Source organism: Canis lupus, chromosome 1, assembly GCF_003254725.2.
Source record: "Canis lupus dingo isolate Sandy chromosome 1, ASM325472v2, whole genome shotgun sequence".
NCBI lineage: Eukaryota > Metazoa > Chordata > Mammalia > Carnivora > Canidae > Canis > Canis lupus.
The window spans coordinates 26487688-26510548 of record NC_064243.1 but is presented as its reverse complement, the minus strand read 5'-3'; the positions used below and the strand labels follow the sequence as shown (position 1 = coordinate 26510548).

Here is a 22861-nt window from a genome sequence, read left to right as displayed (position 1 = left end):
TGTGAGCCAGAACTTTCCTTCCTAGGATTCCTACTCATCCATCCTAATATTCTCCTTTACAGATCAGAGAGATGTAATTTATTTTCATCCTAACATTTCAAACAGTTGAAATTGGTAATCTTGTTCTGCATAGGACCCTCCTTCAGACTAAACTCCTTGGTTCCTCCCTCCAACTGTTCCTTTTGCATGGTATCCTCAGCCTAAAACCTTTCTGGCTACTTTCCTGGACACAAGATGTTTCAATGTGTCATAGCCCCCCTCCGCCCCCCCGCCCCCCGAATGTGATGCCCAGATCTGAGTGAAGTACTTTGTTCTGGCTTCCCCAATCTGACTCAGGAAACCTGCAGCTTCCAACCCACCTCCATTCCACCCACTTATGCTTTCTGATATCAATGTATCTGCTGGTCACGTTGCAGCTAGATGCCACACGCAGGATTTGATGTACACAAGTTTTATTGTCAAGGCTTTCTGTATCCCAATTCTATCAGTCAAAATATTACCTCCTTCTCTGAATTTGTGCTACCCACAAGTTGGCTACACAGGCTTTTATTTATCCACTTAACCCAGAAATAAAATTAAAGAATAGGATAGTAAAAAGGTTCATCCACACCCTAAACTAGCTATCACTTTTCAGATTTACATTACTTTATGAACTAGCATTTATGGCACATGGTGTTCAACTAGTTTTAAGTCTATTCAGTTCTACTATCTCCACTAGTAAGTATTTCACTGTTTAGTTCAAAAGATACCAAGGTTACAAGTTTTTCAAAGAGCTTTCTCTTGCTCTTTCATTGCATTTAAATTATGCATATTATCTACAAATGGGCCAAAACACTTAAAAACATGCACTCTGTGTGTAAACTGTATTTTTTTTTCATCATCTCCTGTACTTTGCCACCAACAGGGTGTTGTCTTTTTCATTTTTTCTTTTTTTATTACACAACACATGACCTTCCTGTGGAGATGATCATTAGTTACGTAGAAAGAAAGGTAAAGACATGGGATCTTCTGGTTATTCTGAGAAGCAGCACCTGCCATCCTCTACCCCCAATCATCTCCCATACATTGAAAATCGCCTGATTCAATGAATTGTCAGGTCCTCTGAAATTCTAAAATACTCCAGTAATTAAGGACTTTTTATGTGTGTTGTACAATTACAACTACATCTTCAATACCATAAATATAGGAACAGAAACAATAGTTTCCACTTACCTAGTACTAATAATTGATAAGGATTTAAGTGCATTTGTTAGCCAGGAATCTGTCAGACCTTCAATCTCTGCCCTTAGCTGCAGCCACGCATCTCTCTTGGCAGGGCCAAGGAGTCCTGCAACCAAAAGAGAAGGTACAATCAAGAGACGAAAAATTTCAGGAATACCTGGTTTGGTCTCCCTTCTGTCTAGTATAGATCACATCAGAAACAGAAAGAGACAGGTTTATATCAATACAGATCCTTCATTTAAGAACTGATATTGATTCATTCATTATTCATTCAAACATTTATTTCTAGATTTTAGGTCCTGGGTCAAAAAAACCCTAGGGAAGTAACAGTGAAAATGTGGGTCCTGGTCTCTAATCTCACTGAACCTAGAATCTGGCACGGCAGATGCCGATCACCTGAGGAGCTACTATGACCACTCCTGTGCTGGGTCACACTCTGAAAGACAGGGATGTAATAGGTCTGGAGAAGAAGGTGGGGTTGTCCAGCCAAGGGATACACATCTCAAACACTGGCTGTCTGAAAATATTTCACTTCTTAATGATCACAATCATTACCATTTTTAACCACTAATACTGATATTATTGTAGGTAGTTACTAGTGCTGAAGCTATCGCAAATACTCTGCATTCTATTATTTTTTAAAGATTTTATTTATTCATGAGAGACACAGAGAGAGAGAGAGGCAGAGACACAGGCAGAGGGAGAAGCAGGCTCCATGCAGGGAGCTCGATGCGGGACTCAATCCCAGGTCTCCAGGATCAGGCCCTGGGCTGAAGGCAGGCGCTAAACCACGGAGCCACCCGGCCTGCCCAATACTCTGCATTTTAAACAGAAGTTAAGAATTGTGTTTAAAATTCTTAAGCATATGACACAGTTAAAAACAATGGTTAAAACTGTGCTGATGTTGGGATAAGAAAACACGTAGGCAAACTGATTTTTTTTTAATTTAAAAAGCCTTGTTAATAGGGTGCCTCAGTGACTCAGTTGGTTGAGCATCTGACTCTTGATTTCAGCTTAGGTCTTGATCTCAGGGTCGTGAGACTAAGTCCCGCATCAGACTCCACACTAGGCATGGAGCTTCGTTAAAAAATAAAAAGTCCTTGTTTTATGATAAAATGAGATCATGCAAATTTGCTAAAAAAGTTTCTTATTTAAATCATATTTCAGAATATTAGGAGCACATATACAAGTGGGTGATTTTTAAAATCAAAAGGTATAGTTTCTGGCAACTCATTTGTCCTTATTTCAATAAAGAAATGCTGCCAGAGCACAGAAAATGACACTTGCATGTCAACTCTTAAACTTTTTAAGCTATAATATTATTTACCAGCAACCTTGTTAGTTGTTAAATAACTTTAATAATACCCTTCATGAGGGAAACAATGCCATGCCTAAATAAAAATTACTTCAGAATTCTCAAGGGAATATTTATTTTAAAATCAAACATGTTGCCCACAATTGAATTTAAACAGAATACCTGTTTGATTTTACAAAAATGTCTTATCTAGAGCATTAGAGTGAATTAAGAAACCAGAGTTGTCTGTCCTGCAGGGGCCTATTTCTCTTTTGAAAATGAAGATCTCCTATTTCTAAGATCCCTTTTGGTTCTAAAAACCATAATAATATTATTGCTATTGTCTATGGTTCCACATGTTTTTTGTTCTCTTGTAGCTACTGTCTACTGAGCATCTATTATGCACCTTAACGCTCACTAGATAATGGGGATACAAGATGAACAGACACACAGCCCCCTGCCCCCCATTAAGTGTGTGTTGTGTGTAATACATATACTGTAGATGAAAATGTTACTGGGTGTTATTCCATATGTTGGCAAATTGAACACCAATAAAAAATTTATAAAAAAAAGAAAATGTTACTATACTGTATTCTATGGTATGTATATACATAGTATGCATATGTATATTTAGTTATAATTTAATTTCAGATCCTGATTTAAGCTCTTCAATCATCCTTTATTTTTTTAAAAGATTTTATTTATTTATTCATGAGAGACACAGAGAGAGAGAGAGGCAGAGACACAGGCAGAAGGAGAAACAGGCTCCATGCAGGGAGCCTGATGTGGGACTCGATCCCAGGTCTCCAGGATCACGCCCTGGGCTGAAGGCAGCGCTAAACCGCTGAGCTACCCGGGCTGCCCCTTCAATCATCCTTTAAAGAGAGAAAGACAGAGAGACAGAAAGAAAGAAAAACAAACAGAAAAGCCTGCGAGAAAAAATCATGTGACTTCATAGCTCATCCTAGGATCTTGCTGACCTAAAATTGATCCTAATAATAGAAATAATCAAAGTTTATTTTTATCAAGAAATATATCCGGGATTTTAGTTTTGATGTCACAGGTTGTAATATCACCTGTAATATATGGATGAAGATAAAATAATTTAGATACAGTCTACGGAGTATCCAAACAGTTAATACTATCCAGGGAAAAGCTACACTGGCAGGTAACACGCAATTAAAAAAAATAAAATAAAACAGACTTGTTTAAGTCTTTGAAATGACATAAAGCAGTGTTTATCTTTATTTCTGAAAGGATTCCATAAAGGTAATGATGACTAACAACTCTGCTTTAAGGACTGGGGCCCTCGCTTTTCGACAGGTCTTCGCACTGCCTCGATGAGTTCCTTGTATGGTTTACCCTAATAGTGTCTGCAAAAGAGGGGTAAACGTTCAATATCCTATTGTAAATTTTGACCAAACATCTGGGCACAGAGAATTCCCAACTCCTCTGGCAGAGCCGCATGTTTTATTTTGCTGTTAGATCTCCCACCCACCTCAACTAAGAAACTTAAAATTCTGACTCCATGTAGTTCAGCATGAACTCTTGGTAATTTCTTTTATAGAAGCATAGTCTCTCATACGGAACATGGAACGTACATCTTTCTAAGTATCTTTATTAGATTTAAAGAGCCGCACATACCTCCAACATTGTTCTTGTAGGTGTTATATAATTCTTTTACTCTTCTGTAACGAAAAGCCAACTTCCTCATCCAGTCAACCCCTCCTCTTACACCTGTTGGCAAACAAAGGTTTGCACTACTTGCAGCTGCATGGAAGCCATCAGTTGCAAAACTGTAGGTACTGCAACACCCAAAATATATTAAAAAGAAATAAAAGAAATAATTACATGTGCAAAACTCCACAGCTGAATTTCTGTAGGAAACAGCATACTGAAAACCATGGCTTACCTTAAGTCCTGCCCATTATCATCAGAGGAAACATCATCTATATGAACTTGATCACACTCCTGTTAAAAACATTGGAAAAGTTATTTGTTTTTCAAACGATGCCCTTGTGGTATTTGATTCTTCCATCTTTCCATCTGATCAGGCCATGGCCAGAAGGCGGCAGCATTTGCCCATCTATCCCACTGCCATCCTGGGGAAATGGCACCGTTTCTATTTTAAATCCAGAAGAGTATTAAAAAAAAAAAAAAATCCAGGAGAGTATCATAAAAGGGGATCTGAAAACATATGGCATGTGGATTTCTTCTGAGCAGCTTAAAATTTTTTACTCTGAAAGTTACAAATAATAAATTATCTTTTGAATTGTTGTTAAGAATGACTGGCGTTCACTTTCAGCCATTTAGGTTTTGCATACTTAAGTATGGAAACAAAGCTAATCTGAAGTTATACAGAACTCATTCGGTCTGAATAAGAGGTGGTGACTATCATTTGCTATCTGTTGAGCAATAACAGAAGGGCTTGATGGTTATGGTGTCCCGTGAGATTTCTGGGACTTCCTGAGCCTTTTGCTGGCCAGGGGTCCCATGGAAGAATCGTGCCGATGTTATTCTAAGGTCCTGGTCTTTTAACACAGAAAAAAGCTAATAACCATAGAGATCGAATATTTTCTTCTTCTTTTTTTTCTGTTCAAGTTTTGAAATCTTGAGGCTGAAAATGATACTTACAGATTAAAGGGAAATAATGAAGATTTACCATTTCCAATGTTCTACAAACTCAGAGGAGAATAAACATTAAGGTACATGTATCCATACACGTGACCTGACTGAAATCAGTGTTCTCAGAGCAAATGGTCATTTCTTTGGGTAAGAATGAAATTCTTGGCTGTTTTAAGGATCCTATTCTATCTTCAAATCTGTAAAGATCCAGGGAAATAGTATGTGATCTGAAGATGGAATTTGGCTAAGGTATTTACAATACCTAGTACTTACTAATTTTAGGATGAGTATGATTTAGCTTTTTGGGACTCTTTTTCTCCCCTCAAATTATTTCAGGTACTCATAGATCCTGACTGTAAACCTACTGAAAACTAATTTTTAAAAATTATTAACTGTAACAAGAAAATGCCACATAAAACAGGGGCTTTTCAGCTACTATTTATATTCCTTCTAAGACCTGGAAAGCATCTGTTAGTGAAATATTTAATATCTCTAGCTTTCCACACTGAGTATATTATATCCTGTATAAGTCTGAGGGTGAACCAGGTGACTCGGGCTTCTTTTCAAATACAAAATATAAAAGTTGCCCAATCAATACAATTTTATTTTATAACCTGAAAATCCAGGTAAATTAAAGATTCATATGATTTACATAAATTATTTGTAACTTTAGAATAAATATCTATCAATATTCACAGGTAAGGAAGTTAAAAAGTTAATGTGACTGGAAGCTCCCTGAGGGGGGGTTGTCTGGGTCACCTGGCTGTACCCCTGCTTAAGGCACAATCTGGCACACAGTTATCGTTGTGCAATTCTTTGTTGACTACATGGCAGATATCTTTGACAAATGACAGTTCTTGACAAAATCAACAAAATCATTTAATTTTCTAACACAAAGTTGCAATTATATTAAAAATAATGTTCTATATGGTAAGGACTGTAAGAAGATATTTGTATCAAGATGGAGGGGAGTGGGAAGAGAACAGGGTACAAGCTGAGGCTGCAGGACTCAGGGCAAGACATGCATTTGAAAAGGGTTTACCCCGTTTTGACTAAGTATGGGTAGTAAGGAGCACAGCCCAAATTTCAATCAAAGGAGGCATTATGCTTCCAGAAAAATCTCAGGAAAAAGTACGGCAAGAAACAGTAGTAGTGGCTCTGGATTGGGCTCTAAAGGAAAGGGTGGAGAAACTTAATCATTAGCATGAAAATTGGAAATAAAATTCTCTCAGAATAGGGAGGCAGCAGAGTGGTTCTAGACAACAAGACTTATTTCTTATTTGGAGATGGTGACATTCTTGGTAAGTATGAAAACTGAGGTAAGTCACTATCAAAGTGGCGTCATGTGAAATTGTTTATTCCACTGAAGTTGTGAAATCTTTCATTATGTAAATAATTTCCATGTCTCTCTTTTATAATAAACTATAATAAATAAATGAATATCCAAAAAAAAAGTAGGGGAAATCCTTAGGAATTACTCTGGTAATTAGAAGTTATTTCTACATTTCATACCTTCTTATCCTAATCTGTAGAGTAATGCCTCTGACATTTCAAGTATTAACTCACATGATTAATTTGTACATTTTGCCCCTAAATTTATTTTTTACTCCTGAGGACATCAGTGTATCAAACTTATTGGAGCATGAGCTCCATATTTGAAGTTATGTTTGAGATTTTTCCAAATGGAACTTCTCATTAAATTTATGCCTAGTTAACTATGCTTATTGACTTTGGACTCTTGCCCAAGGATTACAGTCCAGTGAAAGAAACCCGAGCTTCAATCACTTACATTTTTAAAAAATTCTAAATAATTGTTCTTCAATTAGTTTTTACTCAGAGGCATTTTGCAAAAATGATTTTGACCAAAACCTGAAATACTAAAAACAGTCTAATGCTTGGCTTCAACAAATTTCCATATAAATTTGGAATAATTCTGTTATTAATCTTAATATTTTTATAATTTTGTTTTACAAGGTGCCCATAAAGTTGTCAGTGATCTTTATCAGTTATAATCCACATAGCAGTCTTCTCTCGCTTTTGTGAACCTGAGCTCCCCAGTGCCTTCTTTTCTGGAAGTTATTCTAACTGAAATAACCTTTGATTTCAACAGAGAGCCTTCTCTTCTTAGGAGGAGAAGTATGAGCATTTGCCTTCTTTGCAAGTCCTGCAGGATGCAGAGAAGTGTCTATTAGGGTTTAAATTTGTATCTTTTAAGGAATTATGTGAGAACAGCTGCTACCACATATGTTACAGTATTGACTAAAGGGTGTGAGTATCAAATTAGATTTCTGAGTTAAGAAAAGGAACTATGAGAGATTAAATACAGAGGGGGGAATAAAAAGGCTAACGATGAGTTACTCTCTTGAGGAAATCACCTCTTTGTTAGCAGAAGCAGAGACAGCTTCACACCAGTTATGCAGCCCATGACAATCTTTGCTTACAAGAAGTTTACTGAAATAAAAAATTGGGTAAAAGTCAAGTTGACTTTCAAAATTAGAGGCAGAAAGATAGTGGAGATACGTGTGTGTGTGTGTGTGTATATATATATATATATATATATATATATATATGTAACAGCACTGAATGATCTTGAAATGATCTTGAAATGTTTAGATTTTTGTTTTCATGATTATTTACCTAACTAAAGTCAATAACAAGCCTTTGAGTTCCCTTGGGCACTTATCTGGATGTACACGGGTACATGTGGTATGCATGTGTGTGCACACACATGCGAATTTAATTTATGCAGAGTATGCAGATAATCATTTCATTGATAAAGTACTGTTGGATACTAAGTTGTAGCACTTGAGTCAAATAGAATTTTTATCACATTTTAAAACATAACTAAAAAGCTATAATCAGAAGGGAAAATCAATACCAATATTTTCTCAGTTACTATTTTTCCCGCAGATCCTGTCGGGTATTTTAAAAATCTATTTTATATAGTATATGATCCAAGATAAAAATTCTTAAAGCATCATAACTGACCATATGATCTGATATGAGAACATTCATGTCAAACTTGCTAAGAGTATTCACAAATTTATCATATGCTATTTTCACTTTCTCACTTTATGATCTTGTTAAAAGTTGGATGGTAAATTTATTCCACCTGGCTTCAAATGTGCTACGAAAGCTAAAAGGTCATTTATTTCATTTATTTCTAGTCAAAAATAATTAATGAAATAAAAACTCTAAAAGTTCAGAGTTTTAATCTTCCAAAAAGATTAAAAAGTGTTTTCTATTATACTGTATATATGAAGTCATGCTCTATACTACATTACTAATAAGTAGCAGGATTAATTTAAATCAGGTTTTAGAGAGGTGATTATTTTTTCTTATTATCTAAAACTGGAAAACTTGCCGAAGAATACTGATCTTTCATACTGGCCATTAAAGAAAACAAATAAAACCTCTTTAAACAGACAGTGATTTTATTATCCAGTAAAAACAGTGACCCACTGCAGAGAAAACAACACCAAAAAATGATATTACCCAGATTTCTAGCACGTACATTTATGGGATACACTAAAAATCAGAATTTTTACTCTTATATAAGTCACAAATGCCGCTGAAACTGGATTTAAGACCTTGTCAATTTTTAAAACTTATTTAAGACACTAACTTTCCTTTTTTTTCTCACATACTTCTGTTAATTTCAGCTTGGTATGAGGCAGAAGTATGTGCTCTGGAGCCAGAAAGACTCAGAATTTTAAATCCTGGTTTTACCACTTAGCTAGCAGGTAACCTTAGACATGATTTTTATGCTTTTGGACCCTACAAGGGTTTCTGTTCCACAAGATAACATGATAAACAAATTTATTTCAAAGGCTATTATTTAATTAATGGAAAATCCAATACAGAAAGTTCTGCACAAAGTGGGATTTCAGCAATAATAATCTCTCTCCCCATTTATAATATGATTGTAAACACTTTTATTTCATTGTGAAACCATGAGGTTAAAAAAATGTAAATATATCACACTTAAATATTTCACTATACTTGCTCTTGATCAAGAAGTACTACTGCTCAGTGCCCAAGCCACTCAGTTACTTCAAATTTTACCATCTGAATGCCTAATAACTCAGACCATTAGCACCCAGATTATATACCTTATTATAGTACATATTTTCAGCGCTCTTGAGGCTACTGGGGGAGGGGATCCTTTCATTTTGTTACTGTTTTTACTTTTCCTGTCAGGTTGGATATGAAAAGATAAATGAGAACAAAAGAAAATAAATGCAATACAACCAGTCAGATGTGCTATGTAAACAGTTCTAACCCTGTTTTATCTAGATGCAGAGGAAATAAGGAATGATAATGTGGTCTAAAATTAGGCTTCAGATTATCTTAAAAACTTAATGACCCATGCTACCACCATGAATAGTACCTGTGACTGCTGCCCAGTGATTTAACCTAAATAATACTCTGGTGAGTAACCTGGAAAAGCTAATATTGATTCCAAAGGTGCCAAATGGGTTGTCCTGTATGGGACAGCAAAGCAGACCTTCTCCTCTTCCGAGATATTGTAGTTTTTAAACAGGTGCTAGTACATAGGTCTAATTCATTAATGCATTTTAGCTTTTGTTTGTATTTGTTTATACATTTTTCCCCTTGACAAAAACTTTACTATTCCCATGAGCTAATTTTTTTTTCAGATTTCTTGAGTTTATCTGCCTATTTAGAAATCATCTAAGCATTATAATAGTTGGGATATGACTATTCCTATTTTTTTAAACTCTTACCTCTAAATCATTAAAAAATAAATGTGTATCAGCAAGATTAAAAATCATTTCCTCCATTCGGAGTCCCAGGGTTACAGCCATGGGGGGATCCTGAAAAGAAAATACACATGGAATGAGGTAAAATTTCAGTAACTAGTTTATTATTAAGAATATCAAAAGTGCATATGGTTGTGGGTGATGGGAGTGGGTAGACTGCATGGATTTTTACCCCAATGATCTAAAAAGGTGCCTTTCCAAAGGGTAATCTAAGCCACACTAAGTATACAGATGCATCTGTGAATTTACAGGAATTTATACACGCATTAAGACAACTTAAACATCTCTATGTTTGTGAGGAGGAAGAAGGAAGCAAGCTCATTCACAAGACCCAGTTTATACGTACTCCATGGAAAGTGGAACAACAGATAATAAGCAGGAAAGGGAGAAAAGAAGGACTTCCAGATGTCAGCAGGACGGGAGTGGAAAATGGCATCTAAAGATGGGACAGGAAGAGCTGGTGAAACGTGGTAAAACCGCCACTTAATTATTAATTGCCTTTTGATTGACAGGCAGTATTTTTTAAAAAGATTTTATTTATTTATTCATGAGAGACACAGAGACAGAGACACAGGCAGAGAGCGAAGCAGACTCCATTCAGGGAGCTCGATGTGGGACTTGATCCCAGGACCCTGGGATCATGACCTGAGCCGAAGGCAGACTCTCAACCACTGAGCCACCCTGGTGTCCCCAAAAGGCAGTATTTATTTGAATATGCATATAATTTGGTCTAACCTACATCTGACTAGAGATGCAGAGGGTAGGTTTGAGGATAACTAAAGGAACATTAATTCAGTAAAAGTGATCTGAGTAGAAAATACATATGTTTAGAAGTTTAATGAATGTAAGGGGGTTAGTAAGGAGGCAAGTGACTTAATTCTTGTCTACAGAAACCAAGATAGTATCTAGCAGCAAGGAACTGAGAAGCAAGACCAAAGTTGGGACTTGATCATGATTAACCAGAGTTAAAAGCCTGGGCATAAGAGGCATTAAGATTTCAAAAAGTAAGGATAGTTTTGTGCTAGGGCTAGGGAAATAATTCATGCACAAACATTGTGTTTGAAATGATGAAAGTTGAAATGGTCTCCAAAGGAGTACTGCAATAGCTGTGCCCCTGGAGATACAGAAACTAGAAAGCCTAGAAGGGACAAATCCTCAGAATTTGAGACCAGAATGGGTATTAGCAGGGAGAAGAGTATGGTTTTGAATAAAGCTGACAAGTCTAGAAGGATACTGTTGGTTTTGGCTGAGAAGTTATTTTGGAAGACTTTAGAGGGTGATTTGGGTTGAGTGGCTGGGCCAGGAGCCAGATTGTAGGGATTTTAGGAGAGAGAACCAAACTTGTGTTTTCAATGCTCTAGTAAATGGCACTTAAAAAAAATGTATTTAAACTTGGGGAAATTACTGCTAACTCTATTTCAATTTTTGATACGGATATGCAACCCAACATACAGGCCATGCTGTATTCACATGTACTCCTGAACTTACTGCACTTAGCAGGAGAAGCTCTTCCTCATCCCACTCTTACACGGTGACAACCAGTTTTCTGCCTATACTCCCTTCCATAATGCTTTGAGGAGGAAACCCTAGAGTAAACATATTTGAAGTGAGTGTCAGCTTCATAGTCTGTGGTGACTAAAACTTAGAGACTAGGAATTGAGTGCTAGGAAAGAAAGAAGTCACTGAGGTATGCTGAGCAAAGTGAAGACTTGGGTGGGAGAAGATGAAGACAGGACAGTAAGAATATGCTGGATGTCAACACAATTTTGTTTGTTCGCATCTCTTCCTTCAAGATTTTTGTGAATTTCATAGTTAGAGACTCTCCTTTCAGAAACGTGTTCACTTTTCACATTCTGGATGGCAACCTGGTACCATGTCTTCCAGTGGTCAGACTTGCCTGCTAGATTCATTTGTCTTCCAGTGACAGGATCATTCATTCTAAGCAACATACCCAAAGATCAATTAATTCCCTTTTCTTTAACAAATACTCAAGAGCAAGAACAGAAATAGGGGAACCAGGGAGTGCCTACTTTGTGTCTCAAGGAGTCTTGGAACTCAGAAGGATCTCTTGCTGATACCTTCCAGTATGAAATTCTTCTTTTTCCTTACTTCTTTTATTGTGTTCATGCTTTTGTTGCTGTTGAAAGAAAATCCCTGAAGGCTGACTTATTTTTTTTTTCAAATTATACATGTGTCTTTTTCTGTTCAGGAATTCCTATTTCTAGTGTCTGTCTCTTTGGGGTGGGGTGGATAGGCCGAGGATGGAAGACTTATAAATATTCTGTCTGGTCATGGGACCGTGAACAAAACGTCTATAGAAATATCAGGAAAAATCAAATGTAATTATAGCATGAAAACATATAATTCCATTAGTGACGCTCTCTGCTTTTGAGGAATGTTCACTGATGCAAGACAATAAAATCAAGCTCTACACTACTCTGTTATGTTTCTGATGATTACTGCCCTAAAGATACATATTTCAGATGGGGATTCAGAAACATCCTATTTAAAAGGTTTTCCTTCTAGAGACAAGGTTGGTTCAGTTCTCCTCTGATGCGCCAACTTTTCTTTTAAGTTTTAAATAAAATTACTGAATTTCTTATATTCGTGTCTCACATTCTTTGCATTTATAGATCGGATTTATGAGGCTGGGAGAAAACATACTGTTCCTTTTTGATTGTTACATTCATTGATTCCATGCTTCTGGAGTACAGAACTCTCTATGCTACTCATGATAGGCAAAGCCATGAAGAATGCATTTTGTATATCTGATAAGCATGCAAATACAATTTTTAAGAAACCAACATGAATTCTCTAACAAGTAAGCATAGCGTCTGGTCTGATGAAAACTGTATTTGAGCACGCCACTGGAATGCAACCCCATGGCACTAGAAGGGGTTGTTCACTGGTTTTTCAGGCTATGGTGATTCCACATCATACTCTACGAGAGCCAGAACTTAGTAAGCAATTTGGCAAAATATCATTTGTTAACTGGGAAAGTTTAGGTTTGAGGTTTGCTGGAGTGTGAACTAGCTGTATTTTACTAAGGTTTCCAGAGAACAAGGCCTGTTGAAAGGGAGGTGTTGCGTCAGCCATGCCAAAGGCTTGACACAGATGGGCTAGGGATAGTCATGCCATAAGCCAATGAAAACCATGTCTGTAAGAAGTGGTGATCTTGTTTCCACGAGAATGTTTAGTGAGGGCTTACTTTCAAATATCAAGTATTTTTCCTTCCCCCCAGCTTACTGAGTCACTGGGACAGTTAAATCTAAGCAGATTATAATACCACATTTTTTTCTAACTAAAGACCCCACAGATGTAAGAATCTGAGGAAGATGCCCTGCAAGCTGGTGGAGGCAGTCCTAGCAAGATCTCCATGATGGTGGGCACCCTCTGTTTTGCCAAACTCCTGTGAAGGAGCTGCCAGAGCTGGCAATTCCATGGTTTTATCAGGCATCAGAGAGTTAAACATACTTCTGGATTGAACCCAGATTTTATATAGAGATGTTTGCTCATTTTCATGAGATGTTTGTAGAATTATGGGCACCTTATGAATCAAGAGTTACTGCCTTTTTTAACTGTAGTGCATGTTGAGTTTAGGGTCTGAAATGAAGTGACAGTGAAAAGTTGGCTGGGGGTGGGGGATGGGATAATAAGGGCACCAACAGGGTTTTGTGGAAGCTCTGATACATATTATACACATACAACATTTCCAATAGGTTCCAAGTGTCTACAGCAGAGTTTAACATTGGCGCAAACTGAACTTCTGCCAATTTATTCTGTGTACTGCTCTATTAAAATAGTTAAACTATCCCCAAGACACTTTAAGAGAGGGAGGGGGAGAGAGAGAAAGGGAATTAGAGAGAGAGAGGAAGAGAAGGGGGGAGGAAGGGAAGGAGGGAGAGAGGGAGGATGAAGAAAACGACTCTTGGCCCTTAAATGTATGATTCTAAGCCAGATGTTACCAGTTTTTAACCAAGTCAGGATCAAGCACAGGACTTCGCTATATCAAAATACTAATGCCTATTAGCCATGTTAGCACAGAACATAAATCGGAGCCAGACTGTCTGTCTTTGGGCCTCTGCCCCACACTGGGCCATCAGCTGGAATTCCTCCTCTAGAGACACAATGTAAAAATACCTCAGGAGAGGCAGCAATTATATATTTTTAAAGAAATTAGGAGTTTTGTTTTTGTTTTGTTTTTTCAAAAATAACTAAAGCTCTTGGAACAGTTACTCCTTTGGGACCAGAAGCACGTTTGTAGACTTGTGGGTAAAGAGGCAGGAGATATACAAGTTCGTTACAGAAGGAAGACGACAAGCAGTGCTATGAACTAGGGTAGGACTAGCTAGAGGGTGTGTCAGAGTATATGAACACTTCTCCTCAATGACAGGGGATCAAGTGAAACTCTGTCATGAATCAGAAGGGCAATTTTAGGCAGTGGGCTTGAAGATTCTCAGGGGGAACTGGAGGACGGTCTCAGAAACATCCATTGAGTTAGCACGTGCTCACAGAGTGGCTACCATGTGTCAGACGTATTCAAATTCTGGGCAGAGAGTAGAGAATCAAAGCAGCAAAGTTCCTGCCCTATGGGGTTAATAGTATTACTGGATGAGTTACCTGATAACTAAATGGACAAAAATCTACGTAAATATATAGCTTGTCAGGTGGTGAAAAGAATCAGGGCTGGCAGATACAGGAAGCTATGGGGATGGGTGGTGATGGCTCCCTGAATCAAAGGTCAGGGGAGGCCTTTCTCAGGAGGTGACAGTTGAGGGTAAAAACGTGAAAAGGGTAAGGGAACTAGCTATGCAGAGAAGAGGGGACAGAGAGCAGATGTAGAGGCAAGAAGGAGTCCGTGTGCGTGGAGCGGGGTGAGGCACCGTGACCCTGGTCAGGGAAGTGAAGTGGAAACAAGTATTTTGAGAAAGACAGAGTCCTCAACTGGTTCAGACACAGGGAAGAGGCCCCAGCAAGATAAACTGGGAATGTGGCAAGTGAGTCATTCTTCAAATTTTAAGGGACAGGCAGAAAATGAGGGCTGCAACTGGAAAATGGGCTCTTTCGGGCTTTTCCGGTGATGGGACCATTACAACATGAAATATGGCATAGAGAATAATCCAGAAGAGCAGGGAATTGGAGACTCAGGCATGAAAAAGATCATTGGAAGAGTCAATTTATTGGGTCAGTACAAGGCCTTGGTTCAAAACCTGAGTGGAGGTGCAAAGAGAAGGCGGAGCATATGGTTATGGTATGAAGATGAAGCAATTTTTTTGTCTTTCTGTTTGTTTTCTTCAGTGAGGACGAGTTTTGCGCAGAATTGAGAGGGAGCTGTGAAGTTCTGAGTGGGGGGAGAAGGTTTGAAACAGTCAGCTGGAAATGTGAATTAACCCAAGAGTGCTGGACCCACTGGAGATCTGTGGACACAATCAGCTGTTGAAATGCAGGTGGAAAGTTGGGCCAGGTTTTCTGCAATGTGAGTCTGGTGCAGAAAGAGAAGGATAAGGATAATGAAGCCTTATTTTTTTTAAAGAATTTATTTAATTGAGAGAGAGAGCATGAGAAAGAGAGAGGGAGAGAGCGCGCACGTGCACTAGCTGGGGGGAGGTGTAGAGGGAGAAGCAGACTCTCTATTGAGCAGGGAGCCCAATGTGGGACTCAATCCCAGGGTCCTGAGATCATGACCTGAGATGAAATCATAAGTCAGACACTTAACCAACTGAGCCACCCAGGTGCCCAAATAGTGAGGCGTTATGCAACAGTGGGGCTACAGTGACATCCAGGGATGAAGTGATGATGTCTAACATAGAAGGTTATCAAGCTTGACCACACATAAGAAACACCTGGAGAGTGTTTAAAAATTCCACTGCTTACCCTACACCAATGATACCTGATTCTCTGATGTGGGATCTATGCATCAGTAATGTCAAAGCTCTCTAGTGATTCCAGCGTACAAATAAGACAAAATCAACAGATTAGCACCTCTCTACACTACAGCATTTTTGAGGCTTGCAAATTTGGCATTCACTCACTTTGTATGTACCACACTCTTGTCGCCCTCCACTTCCCTACAACAATGAGCTGAGTATCTCAAACTATGAGATAAAACAACAGATATAAACATATGTAAATTTCTTTAGGAAACATCCAGTTTTCCCCAAATTCAGTTTCCCAAGATTGGGATTTCCCTGAAACCAGATAAAGTAGGCTACACTTACTGAATGTTTATTCTGTGGTAGGCATTGTGCTGAATTTTAATGCACTAACTCAGTTAAGCCTTCTAATCATATTATTAATTTATTCTTCCTTTTTTTATATAGAAGGCAACTGAAGCTCACAAAGTTTAAATAAACTACCAAGGTCATATATACAGTATAAGATACAGCTAGAATTTGAACTCAGGTCCATTCTCCCTTCATACATATATATTTTTTTATTGGAGTTCTATTTGCCAACATATAGTATAATATCCAATGCTCATCCTGTCAAGTGCCTTCCTCAGTGCCTGTCACCCAGTCACCCGTCCTCCCACCCACCTCCTCTTCCACTACCCCTTGTTCATTTCCCAGAGTTAGAAGTCTCTCATGGTTTGTCACCCTCTCTAATTTTTCCCACTCAGTTCCCCTCCTTTCCCTACAATCCCTTTCATTATTTCTTATATTCCCCATATGAGTGAAACTATATGATGATTGTCCTTCTCCGATCGACTTAACTTCACTCAGTGTGATACCCTCCAGTTCCATCCACCTTGAAGCAAATGGTCCATTAGCCCTTCAAAGCTAGAATGCTCTAGCCATTATGCCCAGAGGGGAGATAACCTGCACTAGTATTAATGTTGCCATTAGGGTGGCCTCCAATCCATGATGCCAACACCTAATTAATTTGAATTACTTCCTTTTAAATCATGTTGCTCTTCTTTAGTTGGCATGCACACAAGTCAGTACTTATCTGTATAACTATCCCATAATTTAAAATATAAGTGGTGTCATTTCAGAAATCTTTCTATGTAACTTTTAATATAAAAACAACCAATTGGTTTTACCTGGTAGATATATTATTTCTCTAGTGCTGCTCTTATATAAAATGTTGTCTACAGTGAGCAAATAGTTGGAAGAGTTTGAATTTCAATTTCACAATACAAGCAACTAACCAACTGTTCACTTTTCCTTCAGTCTTTCTCTCGACTTGGTCTATTTCCATAGTCCATACTATGGAATAACATTAGAGAATCATGGCTTCACAGTAAATGACATGTTAGTGCTCCAAAATGAGTCAAATCCTTGAACACAATTTATTTAGCTCCTTTTATTTCTCTTTCAAAGAAGAGGAATTAGTACAACATATCAAGTAAAATAATATCTACAAATAATCAGGGAATAGGAATAATATTCACAAATTCTAACAGATAGTGGATGAGATGGCTCCTCATCTATGTCCTGCCAAATTTATAAACTGCTGTTCTGGAGGTTTACAAGGCTGAAAATGCTATGTGTCCACAAGTGCTCTGCTATAAAGCCCATCATTAGTTTCATAAGCAGCGGGGCTCAAACACCCACATAGCTCGCTTGCCATTATAGTAAATATCCAGGAACTGTTCTTCTCGGGAAAAGAGCATGTGTTGACAACAGAACAAAGATTGATCAGTTTTTAGAAAGATCCTTGGGAAACTCACAATATTATTTATTTATAACTGGAACTAAGATTTTCCAGAAGTTTCTTTTTTAAATTAAAATGCAAAAGTTAGTTACATAGGGCTATTTATGAGTGAAATGGCATTCCTGAATTGTTATGTTCCATGCATTTTATTTTTATAGGTGGTGGGGAAAAAACACAAAACCAAAAGAATGTAGAGATTAAGAACTTGTCAAAGAGATGTGGGTTCTGACTGGCCATACCACTTATGAGCTGTGACACAGCACCAACCAAACAAGGTGGGGATAAAAGTTATGGAGATAATGCATCTAACAGGACACTGAGTAAAATGTCAGGTACATAGCAAGAATTCAAAATGGTACTTATTTTTTCTTGGTAAAAGAAAGATAAATAGGTAAGTAGACGTGGTTATGTCAGGACACTGATTTTACATCTCTGGCACTTACATTTCTAGCTCCCAGCTCACTATATATCAGGCCACTATGATACCACTTCATACAAACACTGACCTTCTGTGTGTCCAGAAATAACTACCATTAGTCATTTGTCATTTGGGAGAAATAATGTGTATTTTTATAAATTTCTCTGGCTTGGGAGGTGGATGACAATTTTCAGAGCTGAGTGCTACTTTTATGCATTTACATTACCTCATTTAATCCATCCAGTAATCCCAGGAAGGAAACAGATTATAACCATTTTCAGATGAAAACGGCTCAAGGGTTAAATGACTTGCTTGAGGCACATCCAGGCACAGGACTTCTTTTCTAACTTCTAGCTTGGTGCTCCTTCACCTGGATAACTGCCTAAAAGACTGTTCTAAGCAGTGTCCTGGACTCAGGAAACCCTTCTGGGTTGACTGACAACAAATGGGAAGGGATTGGCTATGTGAAGGAAGTCTCTAGTCCCTAAACATCTCTATTTCACCTAGAGCAGGTCTGCCCTCATATGTTTTATATAAAGACACTTGGTGTGATGTAATAAATGTGCCCAAAGGATTCTCCCGCTAGAACTGCAAAACCACTTTATATATATAAAAAAAAAAGGTTACGCTCTAAAAATGCACATTGTGAAAACAAGATTCACTTAACAAATGGAAAGGACTGAAGACATTAACAATTTCAAGGGCAGCCCGGGTGGCTCAGCAGTTTAGCGCTGCCTCCTGCCCAGGGCATGAGCCTGGAGACCCGGGATCGAGTCCCACATCAGGTTCCCTGCATGGAGCCTGCTTCTCCCTCTGCCTGTGTCTTCACCTCTCTCTCTCTGTCTCTGTGTCTCTCATGAATAAATAAATAAATCTTAAAAAAAAATTTCAAGGTGACACAACGTTTAAGTAGCATAAGGGTGTCTTTCTTTCCTCTCCAGTCATAATGGCCCTGGTCCCTTTTGTTATTAGCAAAGCAAAATCCTTCTGAATTATCAACCAGTCACTAGAATGACCTCATTTCAGTCAGTCCTCAAGGTCATTACTGAAGACACTAGTGAACTGAGGAATTAAACACAGTTACAAAGGATTCTCAACTGTAAAACATCTCAAGACCTCTACCATCATAATGTGCACTGAATGCCATAAAATCCAAGTATTCCCTACATCTTTTTGGTCATGGGCCTTTCCATAAAGACTATCAATTAACATGTCCTAAGCCTCACTTTTTCAAGAAAAAAAGTTGGGGAAATATTCTATCTGAGTGGTTCTTAAAGCATGGTTCATCAGCTCTCTTGGAGGTTTATTCCAAATGCAAAATCTCAGCCCCCACCCAGACCTACAGAATCTGAAACTCTTGGGGGTGGGACACAGCCATCTGTGTTTAACAAGTCTTGTGGGTTATGGTGACTCACATGGAAGTTCGAGAAACACTGCTCCAGCCTAAACCCGTACCACTTCTTACTTACTGCAGAGCAGCCAATCATAAACCATCATGTCCCTACTTGGCCAAAAATCCTTAAACACACTGCACCTAGAATAAACCCCTGCTCACCACTCTGTTCTTACTCTGAGTTCTTCCTTCCTTTGTTTACAACCTCCCAGCCATACTACTTCTTTATATTCCTGGTACACTGGAAGACTGTTCCTATTCCAGGGCCCTCCCGTACTCTCGGCCTGGAACACTCATCCACACGCTCCCCTTCATCCCACATCTGCATGGCTAGCTCCTTTTTTTGGCTCAGGTGTCAGGATCAATGTTACCTCCATGGTCAGACGCCAGTCACACTCTACATGATGCAATTTCATTGTCTTCACAGGGGTTATGGCTATCAGCATTGATTTGTTTGTTTGTTTGTAAGCATTAGAGCAGGAAGCAGGTCTGTCTTATGTTAAGCAAATATTTGCTAGATGAATACAGTCTGTCTACAGACTCTAGTTTCACCATTTTTACTTGTGGTTTGTGGTTAAGTGGTCAATGCCCAATGCCCTCTCAGCTGCCCAATGTCCTCTCAGTCCCCTCTGAATGACCTCTGAGCTGCGTGTGGTCACCAGCTTCAAAAGATGGGCCTGACACAACATCCCTTATTTAGCTATTTCCCAATATGTCAAGTTACTAATGTCTTACTGGCGAAAAGACAATACCAACTTCCTTTTGGACATTAAGAAAAATGTCAACGATCAAGTGACTTTTAGAAAACTGTAAATAAAAAACAAAAAGAAAAAAAGAAAAATTTAAATAATTATTCAATAAATAAGGTCATCTAAGTTATCTTCCATGGACTTCAAGAAGGGTGTTTTCATTTTGATTAAATAGAGCCTAAACAAATTTTTACTTTAATTTCTTTAAATTGCCCTGAGTAAAACATTATTCAACATGGTGAATTACAACAGGTTCCCTTCCTGTTAGAACCCATATAAATTATAAGGACTTGTTATGAGATTGACCAAATGTAGGAGCATTTAGCATTTTGTGACCCTGGTCACGTTTCTTAGCCCCTCATAATCCTGGGTTTCTGAATCCATCAAACTTGGATCACGAGAAGTACAGCAGAGTAACTAAGCGAATTACATGGGAGAACATGTGTCAAAGTGACCAATAACAGGTTTTTTGAATGTTAATTCATGCCAACTGTTCTGCTAAGCCCTTTAAACATGTTATGTCTTTAGTTCTTATTCACTATAGGTAGTACTATTCCCATTTTACAGAAATTGAAGCTGAGGGGTTAAGTACTTTGCCTGAGGTCAGAGAGCTGCAAGCATCAGCCCTGGGTTTTCCAAAGCAAGGTTATGTAACTCAAAGTTTCTTGTCTTAATCATCATCCCTACTGCGGGTATAATGCCGAACACATTCCATCTACCACATAGTAGGTGTTCTATAGATGCAAGTTTATCTTCCCCAAGCTTTCAGTAGTGTCCCTGATTCTTTCCCCATGCCATACTGCCAGAAGGCATTAATATCTTTCTACCACAATACATTTTAGTAAACATTTCTTAAGTTTTACCTCTCGATGGAAAAGTATCCCAATTACCTGAGAGAAGACAATTTGAATTATTTCAACTTAAGGTGAACTCCCCTAACTGGCTACACAGTACGTCACTAACTGTCCTTACTCTTCTTAGGATATGTCACATAATGTGTTCGTGGCAAATTGACTGTCTATGCTGTGTGGTGTGATGTGCTGTAGCAGAAAAGAGATGGGCTTTGGGGTCAAATGGTCCAGGGCCCCACGACTCCTCTTGCCACTGACAAGCTGTATGAATCTGTACATATTTTATTCCCTGAGTATTTTTCTTCATTAAGAGATGGGGAGAAAAACCTGTCTCTTACAACTGCTGCAACGCCTAATGCCTGGCATACTCTGGGCAATAATAACATTAGTTCCCCTCTTTCACTTCACTTTGCCCCACTCTTTTGATAAGCTCTAATACTGTAGGTATTGAAAATGCCTCCTTTGAATTCCAACAAAGGTTTCTGACAGTGCTTTAAAATAATGGAAATTGTAGGTGAGATGAATGCTGCACGTCCAGGTAGCTGTCTGGGGAAGTGACAGGTTTACTTCAATGATGCACCATTGCTGAGGGAAGCATAAAAATTCTGCTATTAAAATTGCTCTTGGAACCAGTTTGAGTCACTCAAGAAAGACAGCTTGTTATTCAGGCTTTTTTTTCATGGTTCACCATCACCCCTCCCTACCTCTTTACTGGCACCCTTTCTTATCTCAAAGGCAAGTCCATGCTCAGTTCTGGGATGGGTGAAACTTTATGGTATTTTTGGCAAAAAAGAAAAAATACATATATACATATATATAAATATACATATATATGTATATATAAATATAAAATGACATTTTGACCATGCTCCTTATTTATCACCTTGGGTTCAAATGATCTTACTATTTCTAACAATCACAAAAGGTTGAAGATTTAAGTGAGGAAATACTCCAAAAATCTAAAGGTAATTTCAAAAAGGGAGTTTCACCACTGATCTGATACAATGGAAGCAATATGGATGGATGTTTAGATATAGCCTCTGATCGTGACTATTTTGAAGAGACTTTATTTGGATTCAGTTCATATGTTCAAGTTAGATAATTTTAAACACTAATGTAACATGAAAGTTAGCCATATAAAAATATTGCAATCAGTTCAGCAGGATTTACTGTGTACTCCTCATAAGTCAAAACTATTCTAGAAGAAATGCTTTAGATTATTATCTGGAAACTTTTTAGACTGTATACTCAACCAGTAGTAGAATTTTGAATATGCCCTAAAAAAAAGAATTTTGAATGTGCACCCCAAATTGCTATACAAGTTAATTTATTTATATGTTATATACATATTTGTTCAATTATAAGAATAGGCCTGTATTTGTAATGTATGTGCATTAGGAAACATACAACAATACAAACTGAAAGACAAAAATGTGTGTGCGTGTGTATATATACACATTATTTTTTTTCCTTATTTCTGTGGTGGAGCTTCTTATATATATCTGGCACATATTTGTACATCCTGCTTTGGAAACCACTGTTTTAATTGACAATGTTTGTGAAAAAAGGGGCTAAAATCCTTTTTCTAAATGGCCATTAAGCAAAACTGTTACCTTTCATATTTGTTTAGTGACATGTATTGTTTACACCAAAAATCAAATACGGCGCAGATTCACCAAGAGTGCAACACTGGAGTAGTTCAAGTAGGAAATACGTGAGTGCAATTCATCTTTATTGGACTAAAAGACAAAACTTAATGAAATTGCTAAAAGTTGCATGCTGGGCTCACATGAGATCCTAATGAATGATGTAATAGTATAAAGACACAGGGAAGGTACTTCTATAAGTGTAATATGTAAAAGCACCAACATTA

At 37.9% G+C, this 22861-nt stretch overlaps 1 protein-coding gene and 1 pseudogene across 9 annotated transcripts in view; one reads left to right on the top strand and one right to left on the bottom strand.

Annotated features, from left to right (window-relative positions):
* Positions 1-22861, bottom strand: part of EYA4 (EYA transcriptional coactivator and phosphatase 4) — a 306395-nt gene that overhangs the window by 12187 nt on the left and 271347 nt on the right. For all 9 annotated transcript variants that reach the window (XM_035707881.2, XM_035707879.2, XM_025422307.3 and 6 more), the window contains 4 exons: positions 9886-9975; positions 4428-4486; positions 4160-4320; positions 1213-1327 (listed from right to left, as the gene is read on the bottom strand). In XM_035707881.2, coding sequence (XP_035563774.1) covers positions 1213-1327; positions 4160-4320; positions 4428-4486; positions 9886-9975 — 425 coding nt within the window. The remainder of the gene's footprint in view (positions 1-1212; positions 1328-4159; positions 4321-4427; positions 4487-9885; positions 9976-22861) is intronic.
* Positions 6068-6458, top strand: LOC112644147 (10 kDa heat shock protein, mitochondrial-like; annotated as a pseudogene).